The sequence below is a fragment of the Podarcis raffonei genome, chromosome 2, assembly GCF_027172205.1.
Source record: "Podarcis raffonei isolate rPodRaf1 chromosome 2, rPodRaf1.pri, whole genome shotgun sequence".
In the NCBI taxonomy this organism is placed as follows: domain Eukaryota; kingdom Metazoa; phylum Chordata; class Lepidosauria; order Squamata; family Lacertidae; genus Podarcis; species Podarcis raffonei.
The window spans coordinates 2705207-2725599 of NC_070603.1; the positions used below are offsets into that span (position 1 = coordinate 2705207).

At 44.5% G+C, this 20393-nt stretch overlaps 2 protein-coding genes across 2 annotated transcripts in view; both read left to right on the forward strand.

Annotated features, from left to right (window-relative positions):
• Positions 1-20393, forward strand: part of LOC128404428 (gametocyte-specific factor 1-like) — a 148510-nt gene that overhangs the window by 51230 nt on the left and 76887 nt on the right. The window lies entirely within an intron of this gene.
• LOC128404427 (gametocyte-specific factor 1-like) lies at positions 23-19384 on the forward strand. Its single transcript, XM_053370039.1, has 9 exons — positions 23-127; positions 1052-1122; positions 3657-3732; positions 4745-4845; positions 10125-10251; positions 11028-11111; positions 11431-11494; positions 15331-15425; positions 18984-19384. Exons 2-9 carry the CDS (start codon positions 1111-1113, stop codon positions 18995-18997), a joined length of 573 nt encoding a protein of 190 aa, XP_053226014.1. The 5' UTR covers positions 23-127; positions 1052-1110; the 3' UTR covers positions 18998-19384.

A 20393-nucleotide genomic window follows, 5' to 3' on the forward strand; every position in this document is an offset into this window, starting at 1 on the left:
CGCGCCTTCGAAAGCGGCGGCAGAGGGCAGAGAAGCGAGTGCGCACGCGCGGTGGGGGCGGGAGAGGAGCGGGAGAGGAGGCGCGCGCCTTGGGCGGAGAGCGCCATTTCCCTGGCGAGGCCGGCGGGTAAGGCGCCTCTTCCAAGGCCTGCGGGCCGGGGGGGGGCCTTGGGAGGGAGACCCTGTAAAGAGGTGCAAGGGCGCTAAAAGGGCCGGGTAGAATTTCTGTACAGTGGTACCTCAGGTTACAGACGCTTCAGGTTACAGACTCAGAAATATTACCTCAGGGTAAGAACTTTGCCTCAGGATGAGAACAGAAATCGGGCTCCGGCGGCGGGAGGCCCCATTAGCTAAAGTGGTACCTCAGGTTAAGAAGTGTTTCAGGTTAAGAACGGACCTCCGGAACGAATTAAGTACTTAACCTGAGGTACCACTGTAGTTGCTAACTCTAGAATAAGCTATGGTGATACATCAAACGTTTCAAAAGAAATCGAAGTGAACTGCTGTCCTGTAATGTGCAAGCCTTTTCCAGGCAGGGGCGAATCCAGCAAGTATCTTATGTTTTAAGTTGCTGCCCCCCTGCTATATAGATCACACAGGATTCTTGTCAGGACATGATAAAGTAAAAAAAAAAAAAAAGACTGCGTAACATTGGGTCCTCCAGACTGGGATGAATAAAATATTGGGACTCTTCATAAACAATCACATGACATGGCGCATGTGCACCCCCCCCCCATTTGAATAGGAATTTTCTTGAACTTAGTGGGTCCCAGCCCCCTCAAATATTTTATTGGTACAAAGGGATCTCAGCCCCTACCCTAGGAATGGGCTCTTAGGCCTTCCTATTACCCTGGCCATTGCCCATACTTGATCAGGCTGTTAGGAGTTGTAGTTCAGCAACACACCTGTAATAATTAGTCTTGAATAGAAAAAGAAATTGTGTGCCTCAAACTGGGTTCTCCCTCTGTTCATTGTCAGTTTTTAAAAAGTTAATAGATGAACATACATGTTTGGTTTTTTTGTCTGTTCTTGCTGTTCCTGATCGTCCCAGCTGTGCTAGGAATAGAATAATACTCCGAATTCAGACTGAGAAGAAAACTGAGACCAACAATGAGTCACAAGGTATATTTTAAACAGTTTTAAAGAATATTGGTGATTATTCTGCCAGGGCAGAGCAGGACTTTGGCAGCTTTGATCAAATTTTCCAGCTTTCTCTAAGGTGTATGTTGAGTTTACATAACTGAGGTAACTTAAAAATCTTTGGTACTAGCATCTTGGTTTTGATGATCATTAAAAATGTGCACATTCCAATGCCACTTACATTTAGATGTCCAGACTTTCCACAGTGCTAGTGGTATTGGGCTTAATGAGTTGAGGAACTGGAGCACAATGTGTGACGACTCACACATTCTCCAGTAGGATGTTACCGTAGATTCCCGCATATTAGACGACTTTTGAACCCCGGAAAATCTTCTCCAAAGTCAGGGGTCGTCTTATATGCTGGGTATGGTTGTGGCAGGTGGTGGCGGCGGCTGGCTTGGAACAGCGACGAGCAGAAGGATGGTAAGAGCCACCTCCCGAAGCAGCAGCAACGGCGGCAGCCTCCCCTTCCCGCGGTGAGGTGGTGCGCGGCTTCAGCCAGGGCTCGCCCGCCCTGCCACCATGGGGACCACCGGATTCCCGGGGGGAGGGAGGGACTTCCACGCACCAAACACCTCGCCTCGGGTGCTGCTGCTGCTGCGATGGCAGAGGCAGCGGAGGGGTGCACGCTCTCCCCCTGGCAGTGCTTGGCACCCTTGCACACTGGGGACAGGAAACAGCTGTGCAAGGAGGCCATCTCAATATGGGATAGATCCTGGGGGTGGGAATAGGTCTGCCTGCCTTTCTTTCCACACCAATTTATGGAATCCTGATTTTGTGTATGTGTCCATCTGCCTGCGGAAACAAAATGCAACGGTGCTGAACCCCCGCAGCCTAAAGGCAGGAGTTGTTTGTTGCCCATTCCTGGGAATTCCCTAACTTTGTGCCTTCTCTCTTCTCTCCCCCATGCTGGCATGATCATGGCTGCCAGCTCCTGGCCCCTGCGCTGTGCCCACAGTCTTCCTCTTCCATCTCTGCCCGCCTCCCACTCGTCCTTACCCCTCGCTCGCCTCCAGGGTGGCGGGGGACGCAGAGAGCTCTGCCGCCCCCTCCTCCCCGCCCTGGGCAGCACCAGCCCAGCCCTGTTGTTCTGTCACTGGGCGCTTAGCGGGCGGCCAAACTCTATAACAGCAAAAGTTGGGGGGTCGTCTTATACGCCCAGTCGCCTAATTCGCCGGCATCTACGGTACCTTCTTTGCTGAGGCCTAAGATTTACCTTTAAGGTTGCTAGAAAACCTATACTTTTCATAAGCATCCCACTTGCTGTCTCCACCCCGAAAAATTGCAGAACACAGAAGAGTTGCACTTTTCTGTACTCCTTGTTCATATGGCTTAATTGTTAAACCATGTGGGTGAGAAGTGTCTGTTCATGAAAGTGGTATGAAAGTGAGGTTTTCCGCACTGACTGAATTTGCAACCCAGTCTTGGTAAGTGTACTGCAGACATTGGCTGTGCATTCAGTGTAAACACCCAACCCATTTAAGCTGTCTTTTGTAATAGTTGATCATATTATTGCATGACAAGTAAGACTTGCTACCAGGCAGGGAAGCTTTACAAAAGCTGCAGTTTAGGGGTTTTTTTGTTTTTGTTTCAAACACCTTTAGCTCCTAGGAAGTGGGTCTTCTGTGTCTTCCATTGCTACAGCCCTACACCGTCATGTCCCCATTGCAAACCCCACTGAATTGAAAAACAGATGGTGGTGTGATGGGGAGAAACAAGGTGAAATCTGGTGTGTACACAAGCCCTCATATACACAAATAAACACAGCCTTCCCAGTAGTTGCACCTGCCCTGTGCAATGCCCTCCCATCAGATGTTAAGGAAATAAACAACTATCTGACTGTTAGAAGACATCTGAAGGCAGCCCTGAATAGGGAAATTTTTAAACGTTTTCATTAGTTTTTAATATCTGACTGTGTTGTAATTCTTTGGAAGCTGCTCAGAGTGCCTGGAGTAGCCCAGCCAGGTGGGCAGCATTTAAATTATTATTAGACAGGAAATTGAAAAATCCCGTTATTTTAGGGAAGACTGGTGGCCTGTAATGCCAGCTTTGGCAAAAGTATAAAACTGTTTAAAATAATTGCCTCAAAAATAGCGGCTTTTGTGCAAAGTGAAGAAAAACAAGTAAGCCCATTAGGAAGGAAATACTAATTATTTTTGTTATTTGTAGGGAAGACGGGGTTCATTATTGGGTTTCTGTATTACCCATTATGAAAACTCAATAAAGCAATAAGGTGTATGTATTTTTTTTAAAGTTTCCCCTGTTTTTTCGTAGCATTAGCCAGGTGCTTTTGTGTCTCTGATGGGAATGTGCTATAAAAGTGTGTATGCAGGTAGGAGATTATACGTTTGCTTTTTGGTACAGTCATTCATGAGCTTTTAGAATCAAGAGGGGAAATTGAGGGGGAATAACTGCTCCATACATATGAGACTAGTTTATGTACATCTAATCTCTGTATGACTGAGTTCGCTTTTAACCGAATTGGTTTTTGTTACCTTCTGGTTTCTGGTCTTTAGGGCAGATATTATATCACAGAGACTCAGCAGCATAGTTACCATAGCTTCTCTAATCTGGAGATGGAAGACAACTATGGCAAGTACCAATTTTTTTTCTTTCTTATTTTTGTGCTGATAACCATTCCACAGTTTTGACTCTATGTGGGAGACTGTTTCAAATATTCAGCTGTGAAGCTCACTAGAGGAGAAAATGAGGCAATAAAACATTGTGATCCATACAAAACTCTGTCGTTGGATAAATGATTTATACTTAAGCACAGCATACATTTACTTAGCAATATACAATATGTTATGAGCGTGTTTTATTACTAGATTTGGTAGTTTGTTATTTCTCAGTGCAGCTGGGGAGATTCAGCACTGGGTGCCACGGGGGCTGGAGGGGAGCACTTCAGCCACCGGTGAGATTTAGTTCATAGAGCATATTGCTGGTAATAATGATATAGAAGGAAAGGAAAGGAAAGCAGTTTACACCTGATGACTAACAGACCAACTCCAGACCTACTAAGAGGCTTCTCCACCCCTTCTGGTTTTGACAAATGTAAGACTATTGCCAAACTCCATGTGTGTTTCTTTCATAACTGTGAAGACCAGAAATAGGATTTTCATGTTTTCTGAAGTAAAAGCACAGAGGAACCTGCAAAATCTGTAATATGATGCTCTGTAGCAAAGTCTTAATACAAAGGCACTCAAACCAAGACCCACTTGTCTTATGAGACCATTGGGGAAAATGTAGCCATACCTCTTCAATTTCCTTGAAGAATTCTTTTAATTGGACTGCCTAATTGAGTAGCTTCAGGGATTCAGTTCCTTGGAACTTGCGCTTTATTTCATAAATGTGCTCATTAACGTCTGCAGCAGTCTTGCACCACTGACTACATTTTCTTTGTTTAGTACCCTAATCACCTAAATCTTACAAGTGGGTGTATTTAGCCACTAAACCTGAAGTAATTCTGCGGTTATGGAATACTGAGAACCAATAGCTTTTCTTAGTTATCTGATTAATTTCAATATATTAGTGTGTTCCCACTTTTTAACTGTGATACATCTTTTAGACCACAAAGCATGCTTCCATCTTTGTTTTTTTCTAGTTGATCCTTCAGATCCTGATAAACTAATGCAGTGTCCATATGACAAGAATCATAAAATCAGGGCATGTAGGTTCCCCTACCACCTTGTCAAGTGTCGTAAGGTAGGAAATGTAGATTCTATTATTGACTGTGTGGAGCCTGTATCTTGTGGCTTTATAGTTGACTTAAGAACATAAGAGCTTGCTGAATCAGGCCAATAGCCAATCTAGCTGGAGGGTGTCCGGGAGGGACACAGCTGCTCCGGCAGCAAACCCCACACTGCTTTATCAGGCAGTACTGGGCCTGCGCATGCCAGCCGCGTTCCTCTCAGATGCCCTCAGGACACAGTTGCTCCGGTGTGCACCCCGCCCCACAGTGTGCCCCGCACCCTAGCCCACACACGCACACACACCCCAGGTGCCAGCAGGGATTGCTACACCCCTGGAAAGAGGCAGCCGACCCCACTTGCTCAGATGAAGGCAGACGTGCAGGCAAGCAGAAGACAGAGCACTTTCTCAGGCTCCCTCGGCCAGGGCTGGGCTGTGGAGGGAGTGGGCAGGAGCTCCTTCGCCCAAGCAAGTGGGCAGCCACCGTCCCTTCTTCCTGGTCCCTCCCTCCCTCCACAGCTCAGCCACTTTTTCAACTTTTTTCAGGGTTATTTCAGACATCATGATACATCACTGTACAGTGGTACAGTGTACAGTGTACTTAATTCGTTCCGGAGGTCCGTACTTAACCTGAAGCACCACTTTAGCTAATGGGGCCTCCCGCTGCTGACGTGCCGCCGGAGCACGATTTCTGTTCTCATCCTGAAGCATAGTTCTTAACCCGAGGTAATATTTCTGGGTTAGTGGCATCTGTAACCTGAAGTGTATGTAACCTGAAGTGTATGTAACCTGAGGTACCACTGTATTTCAGTGGTTAGCTGGTGATACACCATATTTACTCAAATCTATTTCTCACTTTTTTGGCCAAATTACATTGCAAAAATTAAGGTGTGCATTAGATTCAATGGCACATGAGTAAATATGGTTTTACAACATTGGAAAACCAGATATCATCCAGCCCTACTTGGGGCACTTCTACTTTCCACATTCCTCTTGGAAGAAATGTCCATTTATTCCTCCTCTCTGCTTCCTGTTATCTAACCAGTTTCTGATTGAGCTAAGCGGACTCATGAGTCTTTGAAAGCTTTGTTGAAAAGCTTTTTGGAAGTCCAAGTATACTGTGTCAGCTGGATCACCTCTGTCTATATGCTTGTTGACGCTTGGGACGTGTCAGTGCTGTTACTCTTTGCAGTTTGTGTGAGATGAATTTTATCAACTAAAGGACATTTAAAAAAAGACAGCGTGGAGATAAACTGAAACCTCCCTCCAATTAAGTGCACACCAGCCATCTGACCTGATGCTCATTTTTTCAATTTATCTCCAGTACTACATAATGGGTAGAGAAATGTTAGCCCTACAATACTTGGTACTAGGATATATAAACCTTCCAATTGCAAGGTGGGCTCTCCATCCTTGGAGGATTTTGAGCAGAGATTGTATGGCCAACTGTCATAAATGCTTTAATCAAGATTCCTGCATTGCAGGGGTTTTGGACTAGATGATCTTCAGGGTCTGTTCCAACTATACAGTTCTGTGATTCTGTGAAGGACATTTTGGTCAGGCCCAGTGGAAAGGTAGATATTTCTCAGCCATAAAGGCCTGGTTTGTGCATAATGCAAAGCAGTGTTTTCTTTGAATGTCCAAACCCAGCCCAGCAGACTAACTATGAGGGTGCTTGCATGTCTAAGCAACTCTTCCTGACTCTTTTTCTGAAAAGGCCCTTGTTTCTAACTTTGCCTCAAAGCAGGCTCTTCTCCCACCCCATTCCTCCAGGGGAAGCCCTTGCTTACAAGCTAGACAAAGCCACCTGCTTTGTGAAGAGAAAAACTGCAATGGACCATGCTGCTGTCTTTAAGTAACATATACAGTGGTACCTCGTGTTACATATGCTTCGGGTTACATACGCTTCAGGTTACAGACTCCACTAACCCAGAAATAGTGCTTCAAGTTAAGAACTTCGCTTCAGGATAAGAACAGAAATCGGGCTCTGGCGGCGCGGTGGCAGCAGGAGGCCCCATTAGCTAAAGTGGTGCTTCAGGTTAAGAACAGTTTCAGGTTAGAGACAGGAGGCAAAGGCGGGGTTGTCGGGCTGGCGTCCTGGTAAGATTACAGAGGAGTCCATCTAAACCACCACTCCCCAGCATATTTCTTGCCAATGTGAGATCTCTTGCCAACAAGATGGATGAATTGAGGTTGCAGGCAGCAAAGAACAGCCTTGTAAAAGATTGCTGCGTTTTATTTGTCATTGAGACATGGCTTCAACCGTCCATACCAGACACAGCTATTCAGTTGGAAGGCTGGGTGGTACATCGTCATGACCGAGGCATGGACTTCGGAAAAACCAGAGGAGGGGGGCTGTGCGTATATGTGAACAAATGCTGGTCCAATAATTCTAAGACTGTGGGCAGTCACTGTTCACCGGATTTGGAATATGTGGCTGTTAAATGTAGACCAGCCTATCTCCCTAGGGAGTTTACAGCTGTTATGTTAACTGGTGTGTACGTGCCACCAGATGCCAATGCCAACTTGGCTTTGGGATGCCTGCAGAGCCTTATCAGCAGCCAGCAAGACAAGTATCCTGAAGCTGTGCACATCATTGCGGGAGACTTCAACCATGTAGAACTTAAAACAGTGCTCCCAACGCTCTATCAGCATGTGAAATGTCCCACAAGAGGGGACAAGACACTAGATAAAGTTTATTCGAATGTAAATCACGGCTATAGGGCTTTACAGCTGCCACACTTGGGCCAGTCCGACCATATGTCTTTGTTCCTGGTACCAGCATATATCCCACTCAGGAAACGGGCTCCCACAATATTAAAATCTGTTAAAATCTGGCCTGAAGGTGCTATTCACCAGCTGCAGGACTGTTTTGAGAGAACTAATTGGGATATTTTCGATCGTTCAGACCTGGAGGAGCACACGGCGGCAGTTCTGTGCTATATCAATCACTGCACAGACACTGTCACAGTAAACAAATCCATCCGGTTTTATCCCAATCAGAAACCCTGGATGAATAGAGAGGTCCAGGGCCTGTTGCGGGAAAGGAACAGGGCTTTCAGGTCAGGCGAGGTGCAGCTTTACAGTGTGGCAAGAGCAAACTTGAAGAGGGGTATTCGACAGGCAAAACGGGATTATAGGCTGAGGATTGAGGACAATTTAAGGAGCAACAACACAAGACAGATGTGGCAGGGGATTCAGCACATTACCAACTACAAACCTAACCTTGGTGCTGTCGACGGTGACCCTTTGCTGGCGGAGGAGCTTAACCTCTTCTTTGCTCGCTTCGAGAAGGAGCCACCTGAGACGCCGGTATTACAGCCACCAGCCCATAGGGGCCCCTCATTCACGGTAGAGGAGCATGAGGTGAGAAAGGTATTGAGGATGGTGAATCCGAGGAAGGCGGCTGGACCTGATGGCATCACTGGAAAGGTGTTGAAGGGCTGTGCGGATCAGCTGGCGAGGGTCTTTACTAAGATCTTCAACAAGTCCTTACACCAGTCTATTGTCCCACCCTGCCTGAAGTCGTCAACTATTGTCCCTCTGCCTAAAAAATCCACAATCAGTAGTTTGAACGACTACAGACCAGTTGCACTGACTCCAATCATCATGAAGTGTTTTGAGAAACTGATGCGCCGTCATATTATTTCCTGTCTTCCATCAACTTTTGACAACTACCAGTTTGCATACAGGGCAAATAGATCCACAGAGGACGCTATCACCACCACTCTCCATGCTGCTCTGTCCCATCTGGAGCAGCCGGGGAGTTATGTGAGGCTGCTGTTTGTGGACTTTAGCTCAGCTTTTAACACTATCCTCCCCCATAGACTGGTGTCCAAGCTAGAGGCGATTGGACTCTCCAACTCCACCTGTCTCTGGGTTTTGGATTTTTTGTCAGAACGTTCTCAGAGGGTTAGAGTAGGGTCACATATGTCCACAGCCCTTAGCCTTAACACCGGCTCACCACAGGGTTGTGTGTTGAGTCCCCTGCTCTATGCTCTCTATACGTATGACTGTACAGCCACCTATTCCAGCAACAAAATCATCAAGTTTGCTGATGACACTACGGTGGTAGGGCTCATTTCAGGAGGGGATGAGTCCGCCTATCGGGACGAGGTGGAGCGGCTCTGTGTTTGGTGTGGAGAGAACAATCTGGCTCTTAATACGGCTAAGACCAAGGAATTAGTGGTGGATTACAGGAAAAAAAAGGCGGACATTCAGCCCTTGCATATCAATGGGGAACGGGTGGAGAGGGTGGCGGAATTCAGGTTTTTGGGAGTAACTATCGATCAGGGCATGACTTGGAGCGCAAATACCACTGCTCTGGTGAAGAAGGCCCAGCAGAGAATTTATTTCCTCAGACTTTTAAAGAAGAACAATCTGAGTGAGAGACTGCTGGTGTCCTTCTACCGAGGCTCCATAGAGAGCATTCTTACATACTGTATTTGTGCTTGGTTCTCCAGTTGTACAGCTAGGGAGAGGAAGGTGCTCCAGAAGGTCATAACCACAGCACAAAGGATTATTGGTCAACCTCTCCCATCTTTGGAAGAATTGTACGGTTCCCGTTGTCTTAGGAAAGCAAACAACATCCTGCAGGATTCATCTCACCCGGGATACAGTCTGTTTGCACTACTGCCTTCTGGCAGGAGATATAGAAACATCAAGTCAAGGACAAATAGACTGAAAAACAGTTTTTACCCGAGAGCTGTGGCCCTTTTGAATGCTGTAACTCGATAGTGTGACCTGGGAGATTGATGGGTGTGGGTGTGGCTGGAATGTGGTTTGTTGGTTGTTGTTGTTGTTTTGCTTTTGTTGTTTTTAAGGGATGGCATCCAATTTCGTTGCACTTGTGCAATGTTGCACGTGTGTAATGACAATAAAGAATCTATCTAAAGAATCTATCTTAAGTACAGACCTCCAGAACCAATTAAGTACTTAACCTGAGGTACCACTGTATGCTGTTAGTTAAGGCATTGGTGAACTGATACCCAGCTAGCCTGATTGTTTAATCTGTTTACAATAAAATAATTAACACTTCATGGAAAGAAAAACACCACTGAGATTTCACAGCATGCATACACAAATCAAGAATTCAAGGTGCTAGGACAGAACTCCTGATTTCCTAGTTGATTTGCATGTTTGTGAGCCTGTTGGTGTGTTGTGTACTTGTTCTACAGCTAATAACTTTTGCCATGCACATAATCAGGGTTGTCTGAAATATACGTACTGTATATAGTTTGATAGTTCTGTATTCCATAGCTTTAAAATAAGATAGCCATGTCTTTGTTTTCTAGAACCATCCTGACAAAGTGCAGCAACTGGTCACATGCCCATTTAATGCCCGTCATCAGGTGCCCAGAGAAGAGATCAGTCAACACATATCAAGCTGTGATGACAAAAGGTGCATTGAGCAAGACATTGGTAAGAATTTTTTCAGTATAAATTAATGGCTGGCAGCTGCCTCTTACCTTGACTTTTAACATTTCAAAGGGATTACTCTCAGTCTTCTATAATTCCTTTTTGAATCTATAACACATGTTTGTGGTGCCTGTTTGATTGTGATTTGAAGTAGTATGGGTAGAATAATATTTTTTTTTCTTGCTGTGCATGCAAGTTTTTCCAGCACCTGGCTTCATCAGGCTAGTGACTTTTATTGTTGAATATTGTATCAAAAATTACTCACATTAAGATGAAACATACTTGGCATTTGAGTTAATACAAGACAAGAAGGGCCAGGGTCATAAAAATTATGGGTAACTCACGCCTCCTGTTCACTAGATGTTTGAGGTCTCTTCTCCAGCAGGTAAGTTTGGCTATGCCAAGATGGACAAGATATAAAATAACCAATACAGCTTGGACAGCTTTGAACACAAAGATGGGTTCAAACCCCTAATCACAGCCATGAAGAAAACTTGTCCTTACAGGGCCAGCACAGGCATAATTCTGGCCGACCTCTTGTTAGACTCCTGCCGCCCACCACAGCTTTGCTGCTCAGTTTACAAAAATGTTACCTGTGCTTGGTCATTAAAGAATTGGGCAGATTAAGATGAGGGCGTTAGGAAATTAGGTCCATTTTTCTGTCACACCCATAGCCAAGGAAGGGCTGTGCTGTTCTAGAAAAGGCAGGCTTGGTGCCCAGTACTGCGTTAGGCACTTCATACAATGCTTTTTCTCACAAATAAACTTCTTTCATTTAGCAATCCATGGGGATAGCCGCAGAAGAGAGGTTAGTGTGGTAAGCTCCTGGCAATCTCCTCCATGCGAAGAAGACTGGGACAGAGGTGAGACTCTGTGTTTCTGATGCTTCCGATACTTTGCTAGAACATCTGCAAGACCAAGGATCTGTCCCCTCCTGAAACTGTAATGATCTTAGTAAGAAGGAATGCTTTTTTCAAACACCTGTTCTGCCTGAGCCATTATTTTCCATCACCTGTCCTGGGAAGAAAATGATATGTTGTACAACTTGAGGTAAATTACTTTATTAAATGGCTGTGTTTGCTCAGGCAGAACTGCATCAGTTGTATTCTCGTTAGTAAAGTCTGGTGTTTATTCCATTCTTCTCATATGTGGCTTCAGTAATATTTTTGTTTTACTTGACAGACGTAGCAGGCCAATCGAACTCTGTCTTCATTTGGGGCACAAGCCACCATGGTGAGGCAAGCAGGTAAAGTTGGGTTATCCGGCACTGCGAAGATGAAGGTCATCTTCATCTTTTCTTTCCTTTGCTCTTGTTTGTTGTGGACAGAGAAGTAATTCTTTTTTAAAAAATTATTTGGGGAGTTATCATGAACAATGTAAGCTTTTGCTTACACTTGTGGGGGATATGCCTCCTTCAGATCTTTGCATAGGTCTAACACATGAGGGAGAGTTTTGATGAGTGTTGTGTCTCTTTTTCTATATTGAGAATGGCAGTGTGCAGTACAGCCTAACAGTAAGCTGCACCCCTCTTGCTCTGTGCAGGATGGCTTCTCTCCTTTTTTGGAGGCACAAATGATTTCTTTCACTACTCAGGAAGGACAAGCTTATCTTTCCTCCATTGTGTGGGTTGGCAGGATGACAGCTCTCATGATACTGAGGCTTGTTTCATGTAAGCCTTTCTTGCTGTCTGCCCCTGCCCCCCAAACACACACACACAGTTCAACCTTCCCCAACCTGGGTCAGATGGGAGTTGTAGTCCAAAGTTTCTGGGGGGTGCCAGGAATACTGGATTGGGGAATGCTGGATTACAGTGGTACCTCTGGTTACGTACTTAATTCGTTCCAGAGGTCCGTTCTTAACCTGAAACTGTTCTTAACCTGAAGCACCACTTTAGCTAATGGGGCTTCGCGTTCTGAAGCAAAGTTCTTAACCCGAGGTACTATTTCTGGGTTAGTGGAGTCTGTAACCTGAAGCATTTGTAACCCGAAGTACCACTCTGTAGCAAACTGGATTACTGTGGAAGCTTCTGGACGTCCTGCACACTCACAAGCAGCACAATTGCATAGCAGGAACCAAATCCAACTAGGAACTTGCAGTGAGCCATGACTTAGCCTCAAGGTTCTTCCCAGTGGGTGAGTTATAAACTCCTAGGAATCCTTACCCTCCAATCCAGTTATGTTACAATAGCTGCCCTCTGAGCACCAACTGTCCAAGTGGGAGGGCATTGGAACATGGACTGCTGAGGCCATGCTATATTGACCCAGGAACAGCCACAGCTAGTGAACTAATCTAAGCTTGGACATAAGCACTCCTAGCCAAAGTAGCTACTTGAGACAGATTGGAATCCAGGGTGGGATTCAGCTAACAAGCCCCACTAGGGATGATCTGCCCCCCTCTACAGCTTTGAGCTGGGGACTGGTCCTTGTTTTTGGTGCTCTCACCACAGAAGCACAGCACAATTGCTGGAACAACACCCCTAATTTGAACCTGTGGGAGTATAGTCTCTGAGACAAGACACTGCACCTTTTGAGAGAGCAGTCCTAACAACAACCAGAAGTCTTGGTTGATAACCACTGTCAGACAATTTTTCGAACCCTGGGAAAACTTTCTACTGTTTCCTAGCAATGAGCCTTGGGGGATGCTCCTCCTTGGCATGAGAACTGCATTATGTTGTAGATCCAGTACCTTATAGTGGCATTACTCTCCATCTTCTGAGTCTGACAGTCCGTAGTCATAATGGACTGTGGTAGGTAGGCGGTTCCATGCATCTCCTTCTCCCTAGCATTGTTTCATTTGCAGTGCTAAAAAACCTACTGCCAGGCAGCTGTGTAAAAAAAACTCCTGGCAACATGTTTAGTTTGTCATGACCCATCACAAATAATCCTTTTAGCAACTGGGAATCTGTAGACTATTAGTGCTCAGAGTTGGAAATAATATTGTCACCTGCAAAGTATAATCACAATTTAAAGGTGGAAAACCAGGAGTAATGTCTGGTCTGTCTCAGCCTTATAAATTGGCTGCTTCCATTGTATTAACTGGGGATAAGCAACAAGTGGTTTTTATCTTTGTCCCTTTTAAGCGCATAACAAACACTCAGCATGAATGTGTTTCAAGACTAATTAACAAGTTGCTTTTCACTGTTTTAAACCTTATTATTTCAGTGACCAGAGCTTTTACTTTGTTTACTGCACTTTATCTTAGCCTGAAGAGTGAAAAGAGCATTTATAATCTGCCCTTCACCACCCAAAGGCCCCAGGGCAAAAAATGCATACACTTTAAATTAACATGAAGCTAAAACAAAATGCAGCAACAATATAATTAACACAAAAAATCACAGAACAATAAAACTACAAAGTAGCAGTTAAATCAAAGCACTCTCAGCGCACCTCCTCCCTGTCTAGAAGGCTGTCCAAAGTGATCTGTGCTTCTGCACCTGACTGTAAAATGTGTTGAGGTGAGATGGACCTCAGAGGGGAGGTCATTCCAGAGAAGTGGAGCTGCCACAGAGAAAGCTCTCCCATGGGCCCCCACACCACGAACCTCATTGGGCATGGAGACACCAAAAATGCCCCCCCAAAAAACTCGTAAAGCACAGGCAGGTCGATGTGAAAGGAGGCATTCTTTCAGATGTCCGGAATTACCATATTTTTTGCTCTATAAGACTCACTTTTTCCCTCCCAAAAAGTAAGGGGAAATGTGTGTGCGTCTTATGGAGCGAATGCAGGCTGCGCAGCTATCCCAGAAGCCAGAACAGCAAGAGGGATCGCTGCTTTCACTGCGCAGCGATCCCTCTTGCTGTTCTGGCTTCTGAGATTCAGAATATTTTTTTTCTTGTTTTCCTCCTCCAAAAACTAGGCGCGTCTTGTAGCCTGGTGCGTCTTATAGAGCGAAAAATACGGTAAATCTTTCAGAGCCTTCATTATCATCATAGGCACCTTAAATCAGGCCCAGAGGACAGTTGGCACCCAAAGAAGTTGCTTCAAATAGGTATCGTATGCAGCCCATCAGCCACACCCATAAACACCCTGTCTGCTGCATTTTGCACCACTTGCAACCTCAAGACTGTTTTCAAGGCAAGTGCCATGTAGAGTGAATTGTGGTAGTCCAGCCTAGAATTTCTCAGGGCATGGATAACTAGCTGAGCTATAGCTGTTCAAGGAAGGCCTTAGCTGGCAAACCAACCAAAGCTCAAGCCGCCTAAGCTTCCAGTGACATAGGTGGCTTCAGGACAAGTCCCAAGCTACAAATCTATTGTTTCAAGGGACGTGCAAGGCTGTCTAGAGCAGGACATCTCTCCAAATCATGGACCAAGGAACTCCCCGTCCACAGTGCCTTCCATTTTTTAGTCTGAGTTTCTTAGCCTGTACCCAGCCCATCATATTTATCATAATTATTTTTTACTTCTTCCTTTCCCTTCACCAGGACGGCTTAAATGAATAAAAAAATAAAAAGTTAAAAAACAGATTACAAGTATATATTTCAGGTGTCAAAGACCAGGGTTTTATTTACAGGTAGGTAGCCGTGTTGGTCTGCCATAGTTGAAACAAAATAAAAAAAATTCCTTCCAGTAGCACCTTAGAGACCAACTAAGTTTGTTATTGGTATGAGCTGTGCATGCACATGAAAGCTCATACCAATAACAAACTTAGTTCTCCAAGGTGCTACTGGAAGTAATTTTTTTTTTACAGGGTTTTATTTGTTACCCTTCTGTTTAACACTATTGAGATATCGGAGAGCTATTGCAGTGAAATTACTAGGTGTGATCTATTATCTGGAAGCTCCCAATGGACTTCTCTGCTATGTATTTATTGAGTGACCTTCAACAAGCCACTCTCTCAGCCTTAATTCTCCATCTCTAATATGGGAATGATACTGCCCAAAGGATTACTGTATGTGTGTAGTAGATGTCACTGGCAAATCTGTTTTTTCAAATACATATTTTAGAGCAGGTGCTGCAGGAGTGGCCTGTATGCTAGAATTCATGATGGTGCTTGTGGTTTGGTTTGCTTCTTAATGGATTATATGTGTGAAATAAAAAGGAACACATTAACTTTTCATTCCTTCCCCTCCCCTGCCCCACAGTTCTGGATCAAGCCCAGCCGTGGGACTTAAGAACCAGCTAGCTTCAGGACTACGAGCTCCAAGGTCCCTGCCACATGTACTACCATGGAAGAACAGTAAGTGATGCTGGAACTGTATCCATAGTCTACATTGGACCATGAGGTCCCCTGCCACTTTAGTGGCCCCTTGACTCTTGCTAGGTGGGTGGAGCCAGAGCAATAGATGTAAATTTGACCATAGTACAGTAAGCTACTTTCTATACCCCCTTGCATACCCCTCTCTGTCTTCCATGCAGACAACCAAGAGGCATCATCACAGCTCAGTATCACATTCCAGCCTGGCAAAATCACTCCAGGTGCAAAGCAGGGTCAATGAAGGGAAGAATTCTGAGGGCCAGAGTGGTCTGGAGGGGTACATTTTAGTCTGAGGTTTCCCACCCTGGCTTAGTGTTAAATGTAAAATCAGGCTTATCTCCCCCAGTCAAGCAGCAAGTGATAAGTCATAGAAGAAACAGAACACAAGCTTGTGAGTTTTGGGTAAGACAAACCATGAGGCCAGGTTCACACATAGCTAAGACAGCACCATGGCTTGGCCCCTGTTAGTTCAGCTGCATTTTGCCCATTGATTGTATATATGAATGGGAATGTTGAATGAAGAGTTTTAGTTTTGCTAGTCTAACTGGACGAGAGAGGGCACTGTTTGCCTCTGCCTCCTGACAAGCAGCTGCCTTGAAATACAAGTTTAGGAGTGCTTTGGAAGAAGCCGGTCTGGGAGCATAAATAGTATCTGGTATTTAAGTGAGCCCAAAACAGTTGTGGGGGTTTTCAGTATCCCCTCCTGCTAAATTCAGTGGCAGCTTTGTGGTGAACAGCTGCATTAGGTTTACAAAGTCTCCTCCTCTTCAGATCTCATGTGCAGTAACAACCAGGAATGTGTTTGCATGGAATTATTTTTGTCCCCTTCCCGGGTGAAGTGGCTGAGCAGCTCAGCATTCCTCTCCCCCACCCCTTGTCCTATCCCTGTGGTGACAAAATTGTGGATAAAAGGAGAAGTGTGAAGGTCTTTCCATTCTTCTGTTTCCAGACTTCAGCTTCTTCCCATGGAATACTGTATTTTTCACTCTATAAGACCCACCAGACCATAAGACGCACCTAGTTTTTGGAGGAGGAAAACAAGAAAAAAAATATTCTGAATCCCAGAAGCCAGAACAGCAAGAGGGATCTGGCTTCTGGGATAGCCTCTCGCTGTTCTGGCTTCTGGGATAGCCACGCAGCCCGCATTCGCTCCATAAGACCCATTTTGACCCATTCCCTGGCCCCATTTTGCCAGGTGTTGGCAGCTCCCCTGGTGCTAATTACCATTAGGGTCCAGAGTGTTGAACTACCCAAGAGAATCTGAAGTACTGCACTTGAAACTCAGTCTTGCTAATGTCAAAAGCTATTGGCCCTAAGAAGTTTTACTTTCCTGCTGTTTGCTCATGGGAGGCTGATAGAGGATGGACAGAGCACTCCCATCTATCCAGCTTACATAAGTAATAAAACAGGCTGGCGAAAATAAACAAATTGCAGGCTGGAAATGCTGCCAGCTGGCAAATATGAATAGGCCACTACTTTTTAAGTTGCTCAGCAACATTCATGTTAAAAATACCTCTGGGGGTACATTCACTTTTTATAATAAAAAATGTGGGAGTTAAGTACTCCTGCTCTATTTAATCTAAGCTTTTCCTTAAGGCTAAGGGGATAGGAAGGATCTGCAGCTGCCCAAAGGTTTTAATTTGAAATTTAGGGGTGTGCCCTCTCTAAATTTGCCACTCTAGGTTATTGAGAGATGGAACTCCATGTTGCAGCTTCTGCAATGCTGCCCTGCCTTTTCCCTTCTACTCTGTTGGAGCAGCTAACATCAATGGAGCCTGGAAATATTTTTTATTTGCCCCAGGCCAGTGACTAATTCTGAACACGCTTCATTCAAGGGACACATTCCTTTCCTTGTCCACCTGGAGGGGATTATGGCAATGAAGAGGTGGAAGAACATAAGTTCTGCTTTCTAATATGAAATTATCCCATCTTTCTTGACAATAGCTTTATAGGAAGAACTGGGAAATGCTATGAGCAAATATTTGAGGTATATGCAGACGTGGCCAAAGAAAGGAGCAGGAATGTGGAATAAATAGGAAACAGTTTTCCTTGGACCACCTTCCTGAGGGTGAGAAGTGGCTTTTAAAACATACAGAAAGACTAGAGGGAGACACCTCTGATTTGAAGCTGGGTAAAGGTGAAATCAGAGCAGGCCTGACCTACTTGTTGGTTCATAAGACCTCTTAAAACCTCTCCACATTTGTATAACTAGTTTCAAATTCTTCAAAGTGACCTTTAGCTTGTCTTGTGGTGTGTGCACACAAATCACCTTCTGCTCTGGTTGTGTGGAGCCAAGTTAAGTGGAAGGAAGTGAGAGGCATTAATGTAGTCTTAAGTTAATCAAGGAGATAACATAAGCAGCTGGGTTGAGTCATGGTGCAGTTGAAAGTACCGTAGAGTAGTTCTGCATTTTAAAATGCCCCATTAGGCACACTGTTTTTAGAACAGTAATTCAAACATCCCTTCTTTTTCTCCTTTTTCCCTTTTTCAATTCATAAAATTTAATCATCTAGAAAAGAATTGTCTAGCAGGACTCGTGTTTGTAACACATTTTGTCCACATTCTTTAGGAAAGCAAAACTCAGTACTGTAGAGTATAGTATATAAAATTTTAAACCTCTAAGCTATTGTCAACTTTTGGCTGTCACTAATTCTGCATTTTCTTGAAGGATGGAAATAATAAAGATTTCCATGTGTTCAGAGGATTGTCAACTTGGTCCCAGATTCAGAGGATGGAAAATATCAATAACCTCTACTCTGCACTGATAAATCCCATTGGCCTGCTGATAATCTAAGCTTGTTGAGTGATTGGCAGAGTTAAATCTCTGCCAATAGATGGCCTTGAAAGGAAGATACCTCAAACACAGTGGAAAATTCAGTAATCCAATATCAAACTTTCAGAATCCCAACTTTGTAAATATGGTCATTTAGGTAGTCTGAATACCTTGTTCAGGATAAATCATTGGTGCTCAGAGATAAGCAGTTAAATATATTGTGATGTGCTTGTTTTTGACCCAAGAAGATGAATTTGCCTCTGGATTTCACTCCTCACATGTTGTTTAGTACCTGTCTCAGTTTGATAGCCTTGCTACCATCATATGGCTCTTTTCTTGAATTACTCCAGAACTGCTACTGCAATTTCAGTTTAGCAAGAACTCAGAGAATGCATTCTTTGCCTGAAGTTAAATACAGGAATAGTGTGACAGAGCTCATTTTGTTCAAGTAAACAGCAAAACCCTTCCCCAGCTCCTCATATGGCTGTAAGAAGGTATAAACTCTGTTTTCTTGTAATGCATATCAACAAAGAGTGCTACAGATTCTGTTTGCTTGCAATTTGAGTGTTTAACCTATTGTGATATTTTTGCCCTCCCTTCATATCTCTGTGAGCAAGTAAACTATGAGAAGGATTGGGGGTGCTGTTATGAGATAATGGCCTTTATGTTAGTGGGATCACAAAGCCATTTTGCCTGACACATTGTGCGTGGATTATCATGGCTTCTATTTTAGGGCCTAAAATTGCTTGCTTTTTATTTAATTGCAGATGCTGCAAATTGAGGACTGTGGCAGAAGCTGTCCCTTCCAATGACTTCTCAAGAATTTTGGCAAATACACAATTTGGCCGCTGATAGTTCCTACAGTCAGGGTTACTTCAATAGAAGGGGCGTGTTTAGTTGCTGAATAAAAATTAGAGGTTTATTTGGAGAATTTAAGCGTTCACCCCAAACAGTTGCGTTGTCAAGTTTAAGCCCCAAAATACTTCCCAGATACCTTTGTAGATTTTTTTATGTTGGCGTGGTAATTCTAGATCCTGAGGAAATGGTTACTTTGATTTCTGTTGAATAGTTAAATTTATCCCTTTTTTCTGACTGCGTTTCTGCAAAAAGAAATTGGCTGTAAATAATTTAAAAGCAGCAATTATTAAAAGAATTCTAGTTAATAATATGTTGTTGCCTCATTGATCTCTAATTCAAGAAAGACCGCTTACTCTGAAAACTGGTAAAGGCTAGTGGGATCAGTGTTGCTATTAGGACATTTTAGAGTTTGGACTGCCCCCACTTTTATTTTAAAGTGTTAATATGTATTGCTTCGATTAAATTCAAAATGTGGCAAGCAGGCCCTGCTGCATTGGGAAGACCCTCTTGTTCATTCTTCTGAGTTGGGCCCTGGACAGACCTTTGCCCCAAAGTCCTGCTCTGACTGCCCCGCAGGGTGGTATCCTATAGCCCTCTTTCAAATGTTTCCAGGACTGGCACTTTGGGGAATGGGTGTTGTGGAGCCTTAGCAGAGAGAGGAGGGCTGCCAACCCAGGGTGCCTCCTGACCCTCATGTTCTTCCTTGTTGTAAGTGCTTCTTCCCTCCCCTGAGTGAGCAGGCAGGGAGTCACAGAAGCAAGCAGCACTAACGGACAGAGAAAATGGGCCAACCAGCGAGCAACAGAGGTGGGAAGGTGGGAAGCCCACCTCTTGCCCAGGCACCCTCTGTTTGCTTGGTACCTAAATGGGTCGTCATTCAAGCTTCCAGCCCATTGTATCTTGACAGCCTGTAGTAGGTTTAGCTGTTTGTTTGGGAAAGGGAAATTGTGAGGTGGGAGAGGGACAAAAATAGCAGCATGTGCCTCTGTACAGGGACAGTTCAGCAGCCCCCAATTATTGTTCAGCTACAAGTCAGACATAGAATGGCAACTCGGCTCCCAGACCTCTTAACACTGTCGCTGTTGGGGAATGCTAAAAGTGAGAGGAGAGACAAACCATAGAGAAGGAAGCTAGAGCAATCAATTCCAAGCAGGGTATTGTATCCCCTGCATCTGGGAAATTGCACAGCTATTCCAAGTTGTTGTCTTTAATTGATTTTATCAGCTTGGGGGGGGGGGGTCCAAAGATGAACATGAAAAAAATGAGAGGTGTTTTCCTGTTGTTCCACGACTTTATAAATTACTTGGATGAAGGAGTTG

Coding starts and splice junctions, on each gene's coding strand:
- LOC128404427 (XM_053370039.1), top strand. Junction 3,733..4,744: donor GGAGATGGAAGACAACTATG/GCAAGTACCAAT, acceptor GTTTTTTTCTAG/TTGATCCTTCAGATCCTGAT. Junction 11,495..15,330: donor CACCATGGTGAGGCAAGCAG/GTAAAGTTGGGT, acceptor CCTGCCCCACAG/TTCTGGATCAAGCCCAGCCG.